Source organism: Erinaceus europaeus, chromosome 23, assembly GCF_950295315.1.
Source record: "Erinaceus europaeus chromosome 23, mEriEur2.1, whole genome shotgun sequence".
Taxonomy (NCBI): domain Eukaryota; kingdom Metazoa; phylum Chordata; class Mammalia; order Eulipotyphla; family Erinaceidae; genus Erinaceus; species Erinaceus europaeus.
In genome coordinates this window covers 15130246-15144415 of record NC_080184.1, presented here as the reverse complement: position 1 = coordinate 15144415, position 14170 = coordinate 15130246, and the positions used below count along the sequence as shown (strand labels likewise).

General features: G+C 67.3%; 3 protein-coding genes across 8 annotated transcripts; 1 reads left to right on the top strand and 2 right to left on the bottom strand.

The window, feature by feature from the left end:
• Positions 1-301: 301 nt before the first annotated feature.
• Positions 302-5815, bottom strand: BORCS8 (BLOC-1 related complex subunit 8). Of its 4 annotated transcripts, XM_060182419.1 has the most exons (7): positions 5570-5794; positions 3278-3390; positions 3118-3182; positions 2482-2589; positions 2094-2157; positions 1826-1920; positions 302-918 (listed from the first exon to the last, which is right to left on the bottom strand). In XM_060182419.1, exons 1-6 carry the CDS (start codon positions 5604-5606, stop codon positions 1867-1869), a joined length of 441 nt encoding a protein of 146 aa, XP_060038402.1. In that variant the 5' UTR covers positions 5607-5794; the 3' UTR covers positions 302-918; positions 1826-1866. The 4 variants fall into 4 exon arrangements, with proteins under 4 accessions (XP_060038402.1, XP_016048114.1, XP_060038403.1 ...); XM_016192628.2 differs by lacking the exon at positions 302-918 and having other exon boundaries at positions 1451-1920; XM_060182420.1 differs by lacking the exons at positions 302-918; positions 3278-3390 and having other exon boundaries at positions 1451-1920; positions 5570-5815.
• RFXANK (regulatory factor X associated ankyrin containing protein) lies at positions 5605-9346 on the top strand. The gene is made up of 10 exons (XM_060181419.1): positions 5605-5919; positions 6115-6177; positions 7061-7184; positions 7595-7675; positions 7750-7815; positions 7887-7987; positions 8074-8199; positions 8365-8431; positions 8517-8597; positions 9149-9346. Exons 1-10 carry the CDS (start codon positions 5605-5607, stop codon positions 9214-9216), a joined length of 1092 nt encoding a protein of 363 aa, XP_060037402.1. The 3' UTR covers positions 9217-9346.
• NR2C2AP (nuclear receptor 2C2 associated protein) lies at positions 9082-10970 on the bottom strand. 3 transcript variants are annotated; one of them, XM_060182423.1, is made up of 5 exons: positions 10779-10970; positions 9933-10023; positions 9745-9790; positions 9593-9660; positions 9082-9496 (listed from the first exon to the last, which is right to left on the bottom strand). In XM_060182423.1, the coding sequence occupies exons 1-5, from the start codon at positions 10814-10816 to the stop codon at positions 9377-9379; spliced, it is 363 nt and encodes a 120-aa protein (XP_060038406.1). In that variant the 5' UTR covers positions 10817-10970; the 3' UTR covers positions 9082-9376. The 3 variants fall into 3 exon arrangements, with proteins under 3 accessions (XP_060038406.1, XP_060038405.1, XP_060038404.1); XM_060182422.1 differs by having other exon boundaries at positions 9745-9838; positions 10779-10966; XM_060182421.1 differs by having other exon boundaries at positions 9745-9850; positions 10779-10957.
• Positions 10971-14170: the final 3200 nt, after the last annotated feature.

Sequence of the window (14170 nt, the reverse complement as noted above, 5' to 3'; positions counted from 1 at the left end):
GAGGACGGAGGCTGGGCGCCAGGACTGGGGGCCCCACAGTCATGCTCCCACCCGCTGGCACCCAGAGCCCGGGCTGGACCGCGTCCATGAGTGTGAGGGGCTGGGGGCCCAGGGTCTGCACAAGGAACCCACTGCTCCCGATGAGAGACAGACAGACAGACAGACAGAGGACTGCTGTGCGGCGTCCCCCACAGCAGCTCTGGAGCGCGTGGGGACACGTCGGGCGGGCCGCCTGCCGGGCTCGGTTTGTGTGCTGCTGCTTGCCTCCAGGGTGCCAGCACTATGAACCCACTGGTCCCTGTGGCGCGTTTTCCCACTTTATTGGTGGAGACAGAAACTGAGAGAGGAGGCGATAGAGTGGGGAGGAGAGAGGGGCTCCTGCACCCCCCCCCCTGCAGGTGTGCGTGTGCGCGGGTGAACAAAGCTCTTTTCCCCAGAGCCCTGCTGAGCTCTGGCTGACGGTGGTGTGGGGGATTGAACCCGAGGCCTCAGAGTCTCAGGTGGGAGTCTTTTGCAAAGTCATCACCATCATTTCCCCCAGAGCCCTGCTCAGCTGACTGATGGGATGTGTGTGTGTGTCGGGGCGGGGGATTGAACCCGGGGCCCCAGAGCCTCCGGTGGGAGTCTCCCCATGACTATTATTACGCTGTCTCTCCTTTTATATTTTATGTTGCCTCCAGGGTTATTGCCTCAGAGCCCAGGCAGGAGTCTCTGCATAACCGCTGTGCTGTCTCTCTCCCGCACTCGAAGGCTTTTAGAAGGACGTAGTACATCTACGTTGAGCCAGAGGATGGGGACAAGTGGTGGTGCGCAAGTCACCACACCCCAGGACCCGGGTTCAAGCCCCTGGTCCCCACCTGCAGGAGTGGTGAAGCAGGGCTGCAGATGTCTGTCTCCTCTCCTCTAATTTCTGGCCGCCTCTATCCAATAGCAAACAAACAAATAAACGGAGCCAGAGCACCAACTGGCAGGTGACAGTGGGCACTGATCGGAGTGTCTCACGCCTGCGAGTCTGACCCTCTATCCACTGCACCAGCTCCTGAGCCGCTGTGTTTATTCCCCCCCACCCCGGACCCCCGCTCGGCTCTGATGGTGGTGCTGGGGATGGAACCCGGGGCCCAAGAGCCTCAGGCGGGAGTCCTCTTGTATCGCCATTACGCTGTCTCCCCCACCCATGGACAACCTTTTCCTTGAAGAAAAACAAAACGATAGCTGAGGAGAGAGTGCACCTGGTACAGCACGCTTATCACACACGAGGACCCGGGTTCAAGCCCCGGCTCCACTCCTTCGAGACAGAGATCACAGCACTGAAGCTTCTCTCATGTGGGAGGATGGGCTTGGACCCGGGCCGCACACATGGTGAAGCAGCGCACTAACCACGTGGGCCATCTCACTGGCCCTGCCTGTGTCTCTGCATTGCTGTCTCTGTCTGAGAGACATCAAAGGGACCCCCGTGGGCACCTCCTGGCCGGGGCTACACTCCCTGTCTGGGTTTGAGCACCTGCCTGGGCCCACCTGGCTGTAGCCCAAACACCGTGACGTTCTGGGCCCCCATTGGCCTGGGGTGCAAAGGCCAAGCTCCCCGAACTCCGAGGAGCAGCGCGGACAGAGAAATGGCACAGGGGTCAGCGCGATGGGAACGCCATCTTGAGTCACGTGTTGGCCGAACGGGTCCAGGCCCCGGCCCCCCATCTGCCCCGGGTCCTGGGTCCCACGCCTGCCCTGAGTATCATTGTGAGCTGGCGGTGGGGGCTCCGACTGACCGCCCCACTCGGCCTGGACAGACACAGCCCCCCACCTGGCCCAGCCGCAACTGGGGGGTGACACCTGCCTCTCGGGGGAGCCTGGTGTGGGTACAGGAAGCGGTCAGGGGCAGGAGGCCTGAGATGCCGGCCGCAGGGTGGCATCTGTCCTGGGGTCCTAGGGGTGGGCAGGAAGGGGGTGCTGGTGTGGGCCCTGAGCCGTCCCCCTGGCCCACAGCCCCCGAGCTAAGCCCCATTCGCCACCACCCCGTGGAAGCCCAATGGTTAGAGAAGCAGTCCTCCTGTGTGAGGGCGTTAGTCCTGAGTCGGGGATCGCCCCCCAGCACCGACCTGGTCAGGGGCGCCTGCAGGCTCTCCCGGGTCAGGCCGAGGAGGACTCGGCTGGTCCTGGGGGCTGAAATGAGATGGTGGCATCCGTGGGGTCCCACTCGGCTCAGCCGGGTGCAGGTGGGGGATCCCCTCTGGGCCCCTCGCCCTGCAGAGGCCAAGGCTTCAGGGGCCCCCAGAGGCTGAGGCACGTGAAGCGGACTGGGACGGAGGCTGACTCCAGGCTTGAGCCCCGCCCTCTCTGGAGGCCCTCCCGCTCCCCAACGCCCCCAGGCTCCAGCGTGCTCACAGATGTGTTTATTGGTCACCGCAGGCACCCCTGCCCCGAGCGGCCCCTCCTGGCTGCCCCTCCCAGCACATGGCAGGGCTCCTCTGGTTGGGCACGGGCTACCTGTGGCCCTGGGCAGCGTTCATGTGGTCCCGGATGCTGATGGCCTGTCTCAGGAGCCCCTCCACGCTGCGGAAGTGCACCCCGCTGTCCACCAGGCTCTTCACGGCGCTGTGGGAGGGGACAAAACTGCCTGACTGCCCGAGACCCTGGGCCCTGCCCCACAGCGCCAGGGGAAGCTCCACCAAGGAGAACTGGTGCCAGGGGCTGTCTGGCCTTCTTTATTGATTGATTTTACTTGATAGGAGAGAAACTGAGAGAAAAGGGGAGACAGAAGGGAAGCCAGGAGGGCAGGGGAGAGACACAGAGACACACACACACACACCTGCTTCCCCTCTGAAGGTGGGGAGCAAGGACGGGGTGGGGGGGTCAAACCCGCGTCCTTGTGCTTTGACCAGCTGCGCCACCGCCCAGCCTGTCCGCCCTCTGTCCGTAAACTAGTTCACTATTCCCCAAGATGGAGTGAGAGCGCGAGACTGAGCTCGGGGCACACAGGCGCAGGCCGCGCTCACACGTCCAAACTCTGGCCCGCCACCCGCTCGGCTCCGGTGCTGGGGTGGTGGGGACTGAACCCGGGACCTGGGAACTCAGACAGGAGAGTCCCCCGCCCCCTTGGGGATGGGATCTGCACACGCTCACCTGCAGGCGTACTCCACCGTGTAGATGGCGCCCTGGCTCTGCTCCTCCCAGCGCTGCATGTCAGCCTGCGGGGGGAGGGGGGCAGTGAGCAGGGGTGCGCCGTGTCCCCTCCACCCCCCACCCCATCCCACCTCAGGGCTCACCGCGTCCCCCCGCCCACCTTGTGCTGCGCCAGCTCGGGCAGGGAGCGGCGCACGTGCTCCTGCAGGCGGTACAGCGCCACCGACGGCTCGTTGGCCAGGACGTACACGCTCTCCGTGAACTTGTCTGTCACTGAGGGGTGGGGGGGTGGGGGGTTAGACCCCAGTGGCTCTGTGTCTAGGGACCCCTCTCACGCCGGCCTGCTCCGATTCAGACCCTGTGACCCCTAAGCCAAGGCCCCCGGAGGCAGCTCAGCCCGTCTGCCCTCATCGCGGCTCCTGAGCAGGAGGGGCAGGACCGGAAGTGGGCAGGACTCCCTCCCTCCTGGAAGCACGAGGCGACGGGTTCGAGCCCAGCTCCCCACATGCAGCAAAGTCTGCCTGACCCCAGGAGTCACGTACTGATGACGGTGACTGCAAATCCGGGGGGTGGGGGGGCTCGGACCCCTGACCCTCAGGCGTGTCCTCCAGGGAGGCCCCTCCCGCCAGCCCTCTGGAGCACCTCTCTGTGACCCCCCCACCCCATCATCTGACCTCCGCTCCCCCGCGAGGTCAGCCCCCAAGTCTCTGGCCAACGGCCACGAAGACACCCCCAGGCCCCATCAGGACCCCTGTGTCTGCTGCCCCCGCTCCACCCTCCTGTGTCTCCCTCCGCCCCAGATCAGCTCGTCAGAGATCCTGCCTGGCTCACCGCCTTGACACCCAGTCATGCCCCCATACATCCCTCTCAATGTCTCCTCTCAGGTCCCTCCCATGTCCCCTCAAGGGCCCCCATGTCCCCCCAGGCTCCCCTCCATGTCCCCTCAGGCTCCCCTCCAGTCCCCCCATGTCTCCTCAGGGACCCCCATGGCCCCTCAGGTCCCCCCCATGTCCCCTCCATATCCCCCTCATGTCCCCTCAGGCTCCCCTCCATATCCCTTCAGGTCCCCCCATGTCCCCTCCATATCCCTTCAGGTCCCCCCAGGCTCCCCTCAGGTCCCCCCCGGCTCCCCTCCATGTCCCCTCAGGTCCCCCGCAGGACCCCCTCCATGTCCCCCGCAGGCTCCCCTCCATGTCCCCTCAGGTCCCCCGCAGGATCCCCTCCATGTCCCCTCAGGTCCCCCGCAGGATCCCCTCCATGTCCCCTCAGGTCCCCCGCAGGATCCCCTCCATGTCCCCTCAGGTCCCCCGCAGGACCCCCTCCATGTCCCCCGCAGGCTCCCCTCCATGTCCCCTCAGGTCCCCCGCAGGATCCCCTCCATGTCCCCTCAGGCTCCCCTCCAGTCCCCCCATGTCTCTTCAGGGACCCCCATGGCCCCTCAGGTCCCCCCCATGTCCCCTCCATATCCCCCTCATGTCCCCTCAGGCTCCCCTCCATATCCCTTCAGGTCCCCCCATGTCCCCTCCATATCCCTTCAGGTGCCCCCAGGCTCCCCTCCATATCCCCCTCATGTCCCCTCAGGCTCCCCTCCATATCCCTTCAGGTCCCCCCAGGCTCCCCTCCACGCCCCCCAGGTCCCCCCAGGCTCCCCTCCATGTCCCCCTCAGGTCCCCCCAGGCTCCCCTCCACGTCCCCCTCAGGTCCCCCCAGGCTCCCCTCCATGTCCCCCCCAGGTCCCCCGCAGGATCCCCTCCATGTCCCCTCAGGTCCCCCCGGCTCCCCTCCATATCCCCCTCATGTCCCCTCAGGCTCCCCCCATGTCCCCTCAGGCTCCCCTCCATATCCCTTCAGGTCCCCCCAGGCTCCCCTCCACGTCCCCCTCAGGTCCCCCCAGGCTCCCCTCCATGTGCCCCTCAGGTCCCCCCAGGCTCCCCTCCATGTCCCCTCAGGTCCCCCCGGCTCCCCTCCATGTCCCCCGCAGGATCCCCTCCATGTCCCCTCAGGTCCCCCCGGCTGCCCTCCATGTCCCCCCCAGGTCCCCCGCAGGATCCCCTCCATGTCCCCTCAGGCTCCCCTCCATGTGCCCCTCAGGTCCCCCCAGGCTCCCCTCCATGTCCCCTCAGGTCCCCCCGGCTCCCCTCCATGTCCCCCCCAGGTCCCCCGCAGGATCCCCTCCATGTCCCCTCAGGCTCCCCTCCATGTCCCCCTCAGGTCCCCCCAGGTCCACTCAGGTCCCCCCCATGTCCCCCAGTCACGTCCATGGGGACCCGGGTCCATCACATCCATCGGGGTCGCCAGGTCACCTCACACATCAGGCTTCTCTCAGGTCCGCACCCCCAGGGTCCCCACAAGTCAGCCCCCCAGTCAGCTCAGCCAGGGCCCCTTCAGATGACGCCACCCGACTACTTGGGGCCACCTCGCCATGTCACCTCACACACCACCGGCCCCCCACCTTTCTTCCCCTTCAGCTGCATCTCCGGCTCCTCCATGGCGGCGCGCCGGGAGCGACGGCCGGAACCGGAAGTGGGGGTCTGCGACCCCGCCCCTTCCCCGCGAGAAGCCAGAGCGGCGGCGACACCAGCTCGCGGCCCCGACCACCGCGGGGACACGAAGGACGGCGCCCCGGGACCCCCTTTAAAGCCGCGGCGCCCCGCCCCGCGCCCACGGCCGCAGCCGATTGGCTCGCTCCTCACGGCCTGTGGGCGGACGGAGACGGGCGCGGTGACGTCATCAGGGCCCGTAGCCCGGCCCACCGCGGAGGAGCGCGCAGGCGTCGCCACCGGACGGCTCGGCGGAAGCCACGCCCCTCCGGAGCCTTAAAGGGCCAGGCGCGGCTCCTGCGGCGGCTTCCGCACTTGGGGGGCCGGGGCGCGCAGGCGCAGTTGGGGCGCCGGGGGGGCCGGGGGAGCGGGCGCGTCGCAAGTTGCTCCGTCCCGGCAGAAGCGGCCGGGGGTCCGCGCCCCCCAACGTCGGTGGTCGGGAAAAGTTTGGGAGTAGAGCCCCCAAGTTTTGGGGGTCCCCGGCGAGCGGCGCGGGGTGGCCCGCGGAGGCGAGCGGCCGGTGAGCGGCCCCCCGGTCGGCTTGGGATCCTGCGGCCCGGACGAGCCCCACCCCGGGGGCACCCCGCGCCCCCAATCGCCGGCCCCCGCTTCTCGGGGCACCCCCAGCCCTCCGGCTCTCAGCCCGGATCCGTAGCTGGGAAATGGGCTGGGGGCTGCCCGGGGAGAGACCCCCTTCTGCAGGCCTCTGGAGCTGGGGGCTGCCCAGGGAGGGGGCTGGGGGCTGCCTGGGGAGGGACCCCTTCTGCAGGCCTCTGGGGCTGGGGGCTGCCCGGAGAGAGACCCCCTTCTGCAGGCCTCTGGGGCTGGGGGCTGCCCGGGGAGAGACCCCCTTCTGCAGGCCTCTGGGGCTGGGGGCTGCCCAGAGAGAGACCCCCTTCTGCAGGCCTCTGGGGCTGGGGGCTGCCCGGGGAGAGACCCCCTTCTGCAGGCCTCTGGGGCTGGGGGCTGCCCAGGGAGGGGGCTGGGGGTTGCCTGGGGAGAGACCCCCTTCTGCAGGCCTCTGGGGCTGGGGGCTGCCCAGGGAGGGGGCTGGGGGTTGCCTGGGGAGAGACTCCCTTCTGCAGGCCTCTGGGGCTGGGGGCTGCCCAGGGAGGGGGCTGGGGGTTGCCTGGGGAGAGACCCCCTTCTGCAGGCCTCTGGGGCTGGGGGTTGTCGGGGGAGGGACCCCTTCTGCAGGCCTCTGGTTCTGGGGGCTGCCCAGGGAGGGGGCTGGGGGTTGCCAGGGGAGGGACCCCTTCTGCAGGCCTCTGGAGCTGGGGGCTGTCCGGGGAGGGGGCTGCTGGGGGAGGGACCCCTTCTGCCCGGCCTCACCGCTGTCCCTGGCCTCAGCGGTCCCCATGGAGCCCATGCTGCCTACGGAGGACCCCGGCCCCACCCGGCAGCCCTGCACCCCTGAACTCGGGGACCCCGGGGACGACGCCCCCGACACCGTGGTGCTCAGCCTCTTCCCCTGCACCCCGGAACCCGGGCACCCCGAACCCGAGCCAGGCGCCTCCTCCCCCCAGGGTAGGACCCTGCCCGGTGGGTGTCGGGACCCCAAATGTCAGGGCGGCGTGGGTGGCACCCTCTTCTGTCTCCAGTCGTCCACAGGGGTCACCCTATTGGTGAGGACATGGGTCACCCCTTCCATGGGGACAGGGCTGAGCGCTGGCACCTGGCACCCAGCAGTGGGCCTCCCTTACAGCCCCTCATTCAGTCGTCTGGCCCCCACTTGTCGGGTGACCCCAGAGGACAGGGACGCAGCCTCCTCAGTGCCCCCAGCCTCCAGGCCGGCCCTGGACAGAGACGGGCAGTGACGCTCACGTGAAGGCAGGCACACAGGCAGCTGTCAGGGGCTCAGGGGCCACTGGGTGGGGGGCGACTTGCTGGAAGCTGGGTGCTTGAGCCCCCGGGGCGCGGGGTCCCATCTCCTGCAGGCAGCTCGCTGAAGCACTCCACCACCCTCACCAACCGGCAGCGAGGGAACGAGGTCTCGGCACTGCCTGCCACCCTGGACTGTGAGTGTGTGGGGGTCCTTCTGGGGGGCCGGGTCTGGGGGCCAGGTCAGGACGCCGTGTCCCCTTCCCCGCAGCCCTGTCCATCCACCAGCTGGCGGCGCAGGGGGAGCTGAGCCAGCTGAGGGAGCAGCTGCGCAGAGGTGAGTGTGCCCTGGCCCGCCCCGCGCCCGCCCCGGCCCCTGACCCTTGACCCCGACCCCCATTTCTGTAGGCGACAATCTGGTGAACAAGCCTGATGATCGAGGCTTCACGCCCCTCATCTGGGCCGCCGCCTTCGGGGAGATCGAGACGGTGCGCCTCCTGCTGGAGTGGGTGAGTTCCTGCGGGCAGGCAGGTGCGGGGGCCCGGGGGTCCCCGAGTCTGTGCCCCCCAGGACCCGCAGCCCACCTCTGCCGCAGGGCGCCGACCCCCACGCCCTGGCCAAGGAGCGGGAGAGCGCCCTGTCCCTGGCCAGCACCGGCGGCTACACGGACATCGTGGGGCTGCTGCTAGAGCGCGACGTGGACATCAACATCTACGACTGGGTGAGAACGGGACGGAGGGAGGGCGAGACGGCCGGTGCACTGGCAGCCTCGGGGGCCGTGAGGGGGCCCAGGCCCCCTAGGAGAGGTCCCTAAGGGCCTGAGCTGAGATCCAGGGGACTGGCCTTGGGTGGTGGCAGGCAGAGTGACACCCGTGCCCCCTTGCAGAACGGAGGCACCCCTCTGCTGTACGCTGTGCGTGGGAACCACGTTAAATGTGTGGAGGCCCTGCTGGGTGAGTGGGGTCCCCCAGGGGGTCCCTCCTGGTCGGGGGTGGTGCTCAGGGCCTTGTGGCACCCCAGCACCTGCTCTGCCTGCAGCCCGTGGAGCGGACCTGACCACAGAGGCTGACTCTGGCTACACCCCCATGGACCTGGCCGTGGCCCTGGGCTTCCGCAGAGGTAGGTGCAGTCCCGGGTTCAAGACACGTGAGCTAGCTTACAGGGGAGACTGGGACTGGGCTGGGGGGCACACTGGGGAGGACTTCAGAGCATCTGTCTGTCTCCACTTGAAAATTGAACGAGACCCCAGAGATAACCAAAAAATACACTTGTGGAGGGGTGCACACCCCAACTGAGGGCGGACGTCGTGTGCGCAAGGACCCAGGTTCAAGCCTCCGGTCCCCACCTGCAGGGGGAAGCTTCCGAGCGAGTGGTAGAGCTGGTGTTTATCAGAAAGGAAAGAAAAAGTGTTGGGGGGGGAGACACAGGTGGGCAGGGAGTGGGGATCGAGGAGCTAACTCCCTGGACAGTGTCTGCCTTGCTGAGCCCCAGTACAACAGGGGAGGCGCCACAGTGCCAGGGAGAGCTCGGGTCTGCGAGGCCCGGCTCTGGGTGAATAAGGGGTGCCCGTACCCCCGACGAGGCTCCCCCAGTCACACGCAGGTGCAGGTTGGCCAGAGGGCACTTTATGGAGGCCGCGGGATTGGGCTCACCACCCCCCACGTGTCCAGTCCAACAGGCCATCGAGACCCACATCCTCCGGCTCTTCCAGACCGGCCTGGGCCCGGAGCCCCACTGACTGCCGCCACACAAATCGGAACTCAGGGAAGGAAGTGGGACAGGCTACGCAGGGGCTGGGACCCGGGACCACAGCCAGCAGGGGGTGGAGGTGTCCCCACGAGCGACCAATAAACCTTCTGTGCGGAGGGCGTCCTGGAGGGCTTCCTGGGGGCAGCGGCTCAGGCCAGCTTCTCCCCCAGCACCCGCAGGTGGTAGACGACCACACGGCCGAACAGGTCGCTGGCATCCTCTAGGGTCAGTCTCAGCCGGTCCACTTCAGCCGGCGGCACCGGGAAGGTGTGAGGGGTACGTCAAGGGAAAGAAACGGGGAGCCGGGTCCCTCAGCCCCACACCCCGGGGCCGACTGAGGAGGGGAGCCGACCGGTGCAGGATATCTGCAGGGAGTTGCCGTCCTCGGGGTAGAAATCGGCGATGCCGGCCAGGGGCTCGCTGCCCTGGGCTCCTGCGGGACGCGGGTGGTGAGGCGGCCGGGCCTTCCCGGGACCCCCCCACCCGGGAGACCCGGGCCCCCGCCCCCGGTACCTACCGTGCAGGCGGCCGCGGCGGCTGCAGAAGCCGCCCTGGAACTGGAGCTGCAAGCAGGACAGGCGCACGCGCTGGGGAAACTCCAGCAGCACCCACTGCGAGGGGCCCTGGGGACGGGAGGCTGTCACCGCCGGGCCGCCCCCCCCCCCGCCTCCCCCCGCGCCGCCGCGCCGCCCCGCGCCGCCCCGCCTGGTCTGAGGTCCAGCACGTCTCCTCCCGCTGGTCAAACAGGTGCTTCTTCCCAAACTGGCGGGTGTCGCGGTTCAGCACGGAGCTCACCCTGTGGAGGGAGGCGACGGGGAGGAATGAGCAGACCCCGGGCTCAGAACCCCAGAACCCCAGACTCGCACGGACGGCAGACTGACCTCTGACCCCGATACTGACTCTGACCCAAGATGCATACCTGACACCAGCTTCAGCCCCGGGTCCCCTCAGCCGCGACCCCTCGGCCGCGACCCCCCCGCAGCCCCGACCCCTCAGCCCCGACCCCCCTCGGCCGCGACCCCCCTCGGCCGCGACCCCCCGCAGCCGCGACCCCCCTCAGCCGCGACCCCCCTCAGCCGCGACCCCCCTCGGCCGCGACCCCCCCGCAGCCCCGACCCCTCAGCCCCGACCCCCCTCGGCCGCGACCCCCCTCAGCCGCGACCCCCCGCAGCCGCGACCCCCCTCAGCCGCGACCCCCCTCAGCGCCGACCCCCCTCAGCCGCGACCCCCCTCAGCGCCGACCCCCCTCAGCCGCGACCCCCCGCAGCCGCGACCCCCCTCGGCCGCGACCCCCCGCAGCCGCGACCCCCCTCAGCGCCGACCCCCCTCAGCCGCGACCCCCCTCAGCGCCGACCCCCCTCAGCCGCGACCCCCCTCAGCCCCGACCCCCCTCGGCCGCGACCCCCCTCAGCGCCGACCCCCCTCAGCCGCGACCCCCCTCAGCCGCGACCCCCCTCAGCCCGGACCCCTCGGCCGCGACCCCCCTCGGCCGCGACCCCTCAGCGCCGACCCCCCGCAGCCCCGACCCCCCTCAGCCGCGACCCCCCTCACCTGCTCGCCGTCTGCGGACACACCAGGTTGTGGGTCATCTCGCTGTGGGGGTGCAGCCCACGTCCCGCCTGCGGGGACCCCGCACCGGCGTCTCAGTGCTGGAGCGGCTGCGGGAACCGGCGCCCTGCTGCCGGAAGTCGGGGGTCGGGCGGCGCTTGCGTCCCCGACTGTTGGCGCGAGTGGCCGGAGTCACTTCCGCACACGTGGTGTCCGCGCGTGCGCGCTGCGTCCCGTGGGCGTGGCCCGGCGTGGCCCCGCCTTTTAAAGGGCCCGCGGCGGACCGGGGTGCGGGCACTGATCACCTGGACCTCCGGGGCCCCTCTGTCACCCCACAGCCCTGAAACCTGACAGCCGCCAAGGGACATCTGCACCCAAAATTCCTGGATCCCTGCAGCCTGGCACCCCCACATAGGTGCTCCCCAGGCCCCTGCACAGCAGCACCGAATCCCCAGTCGTTCAGCCCCCAAATTCCCAGACCGCGGGGCTGGGTGGTGGCGCACATGTCACAGTGCTCAAGGACCCGGGTTCAAGCCCCCGGCCCCCACCTGCAGGGGGAAAGCTTCACAAGTGGTGAAGCAGGGCTGCGGGGGTCTCTCTGTCTCACCCACTCTCTCCCTCCTTTCTCTCTCGATTTCTGACTGTTTCTATCCAATCAATCAATAAAGATATTAAAATTTTTTTTTTTTAATTTCCTGACCGCCTCCCCTACGCCCGCCTGGTCTCCCTTGCGTTCCGACCCTGGCACCCTGCGCCCCTTGCTCCTGAGAGGCCAAAGAAAGCCCGAGGGATAGACCTCAGCTGCGGTCTCTCCCGGACACCTGGACGAGCATCCAGGAAGGCTTCCTGGAAGAGGGGCCGGCTTTGGAGAGAAGACTCAGTTTACTGAGCCAGGCAGCACACAGCTGGGCCACCGCCAGACAGGTTTGCTTCCGCGGCTGCTGCCCTCGGCCTTCGCCGGGCTGGATACAGAGGCCGCCAGCCCCGCAGTGAGACCCGAGCGGGCGACACCGCGCCACGGCCCCCCGCCCGCCCGCCCCAGTTGGGGCGCTTCCCGGGTGAGGGCTGAATGCCGGGCCAGGAAGGGGCGGGCTCCGGCTGAATGCGGTTCCCAGGGGCCCGCGGCGCCTGGCTGCGGCTGAATGGGGTCCCCTGGCCGCGGCTCCGGCGATGGGGGCTGGGTGGGAAACTGGGCCACCCCCGGAAGGCCGGCCAGGTCACTTCAAGAGCCTGCACGGGCTGGGGAGGCTGCTGGAGCCCTGACACCACCTGGGGGGAGCCCTGACGCCGGGGAAGCTCCTCTCTCAGGTCTCTGTGTTAGCGAAAGGCTGCCCCAGGACGAAGAACAGGCTCCCTCCCGCAGGAAACAAATAAATAACGAAGCTTCCCCTGGGCCGGGTGCCCGTGCCCACTCTCCTGAGGCCTGAGGCCCCTGGTCAGACAGGCCTCCCCACCCACCACGCCACCACTGCCCAGGGCCCTGGTCGGCACCCTCCTCCCATGGCGCCGGAGCTTAACAAGGCAGCTGGCACTGGGTCTCTCCTTCCTTCATTTGCCCCCTCCCCATGCCCCCGTGCCCTTGAACCCCGGACCCCCCCCTCCTGTGCCTGTGCCTGTGCCTGTGCCGGGGGATGGGGCAGCCAGGAGGCTCCTCTGAGTCAGTCGCGGGCAGTACGGCCCTGGGGAGACCGTGGGAGTCGGTGGCTGGTGTGGGGATGCCGGGTCCCAGCCTCAGTTCCCCCCAGCGGATGGGGAGGAGGTGGCAGTGTCCCCCTGTCACCTGGGCACAGCATGTGAGGTGTGTTCTGGCTGTGAGCAGGGAGTGAGGAGGTCCTCAGGGCTGCCAAGCCCTGTGAGGTGTGCAGGTGAGTGTGCAGGGGAGTGCGTACAGGTGAGTCTGTGCAGGCGAGTGTATATAGGTGAGGTGTGCAGGTGAGTGTGTGCAGGTGAGTGTGTGAAGGTGTATTTGCAAGTGTGTGTGAAGGTGTGTGTGCAGGTGAATGTGCAAGTGAGGTGTGCAGGGGGCGTGTCGGCTGGGTGTGTCAGGTGCACTGTGTGTGCTGCAGTGATCCACAGCTGGTGATTTATCCATGGCTCATTGCTGCAGAGCTGTCTGTCTGTCCCTGTGTCTGTCCCTGTGACCCCGTGTGACAGTGGCCGTGTGTGACAGGCTAGCCTGCTGGGCATCCCCGGATCTTGGCACGGAGGGGCACTTTGGGGACAGACTCTGCAGACGTCCCCTCCCCTCGGGCCTGGGGCCAGGGACAAGAGGCCTGTCCCCCTGGGTACTGTGCCAGAAGCATCCTGGAGCCAGTTCCCAGGCCTGGTGGCTGGCGGCTCCTGGCAACCACGTGTGTGTGTCTGTGTGTGTGTGTGTGTGTGTAAGTGTGTGTGTGAGTGTGTGAGTGTGAGTGTGTGTATGTGAGTGTGTGTGAGTGTGAGTGTGTGTATGTGAGTGCGTGTGTGAGTGTGTGAGTGTGAGTGTGTGAGTGAGTGTGTGTGAGTGTGTGTGTGTGAGTGTGTGTGAGTGAGTGTGAGTGTGTGAATGTGTGTGTGTGAGTGTGTGTGAGTGTGTGAGTGAGTGTGTGTGAGTGTGTGTGAGTGTGTGTGAGAGTGTGTGTGAGTGTGTGAGTGTGTGTGAGTGTGTGAATGTGTGTGAGTGTGTGTGTGTGTGTGTGTGAGTGTGAGTGTGTGTGAGTGTGTCTGTGTGTGTGAGTGTGAGTGTATGAATGAGTGTGTGTGAGTGTGAGTGTGTGTGTGTGAGTGTGAGTGTGTGAGAGTGTGTGTGTGTGAGTGTGTGTGTGTCCCCCATCATCCTCCCTGTGCCCCCTCAGGCCCTGGGCCTCCTCCCCTTTCACTGCCCTTCCCTGCGTAGAGGGGTCACCTCTCACGCCCCCCGAGGTGTCCCCAGCCTCGCTCACGCTCACGGAGTGGTTGGGGCGCAGAGCTTCTCCCAGGAGCCCCCTCTTCTGCGTCCTGCCTGCGGGGCCTGTTCTGGACGCTCCCTGGGCCCCACCCCGGCTGGCACAACTCAGCGGCTAGCCTGCTCAGGTGCCTCCCCAGGTGGAGGATGCTGTGAGCACAGACCTCCCGACACCACCTGGGGCATGTAGACGCTGGAGGAGGAAGGCAAAAGCCAGAGAATGAAAGAGGGGATGGGTGAGTGCAAGAATGAACAAATGAGTAAGTGACTGAATTAACTAAGATAAGAATGATACAGGTCCATGAAAGATGATGAATGACATAGTGGGGGTTGTACTGTTAAATGGGAATCTGGGGGATGTTATGCATGTACAAACTATTGTATTTACTGTTGAATGTAAAACATTAATTCCCCAATAAAGAAATAAATTATATATATATATATATAAAAAGAATGACTAAGCTTCTGTCTG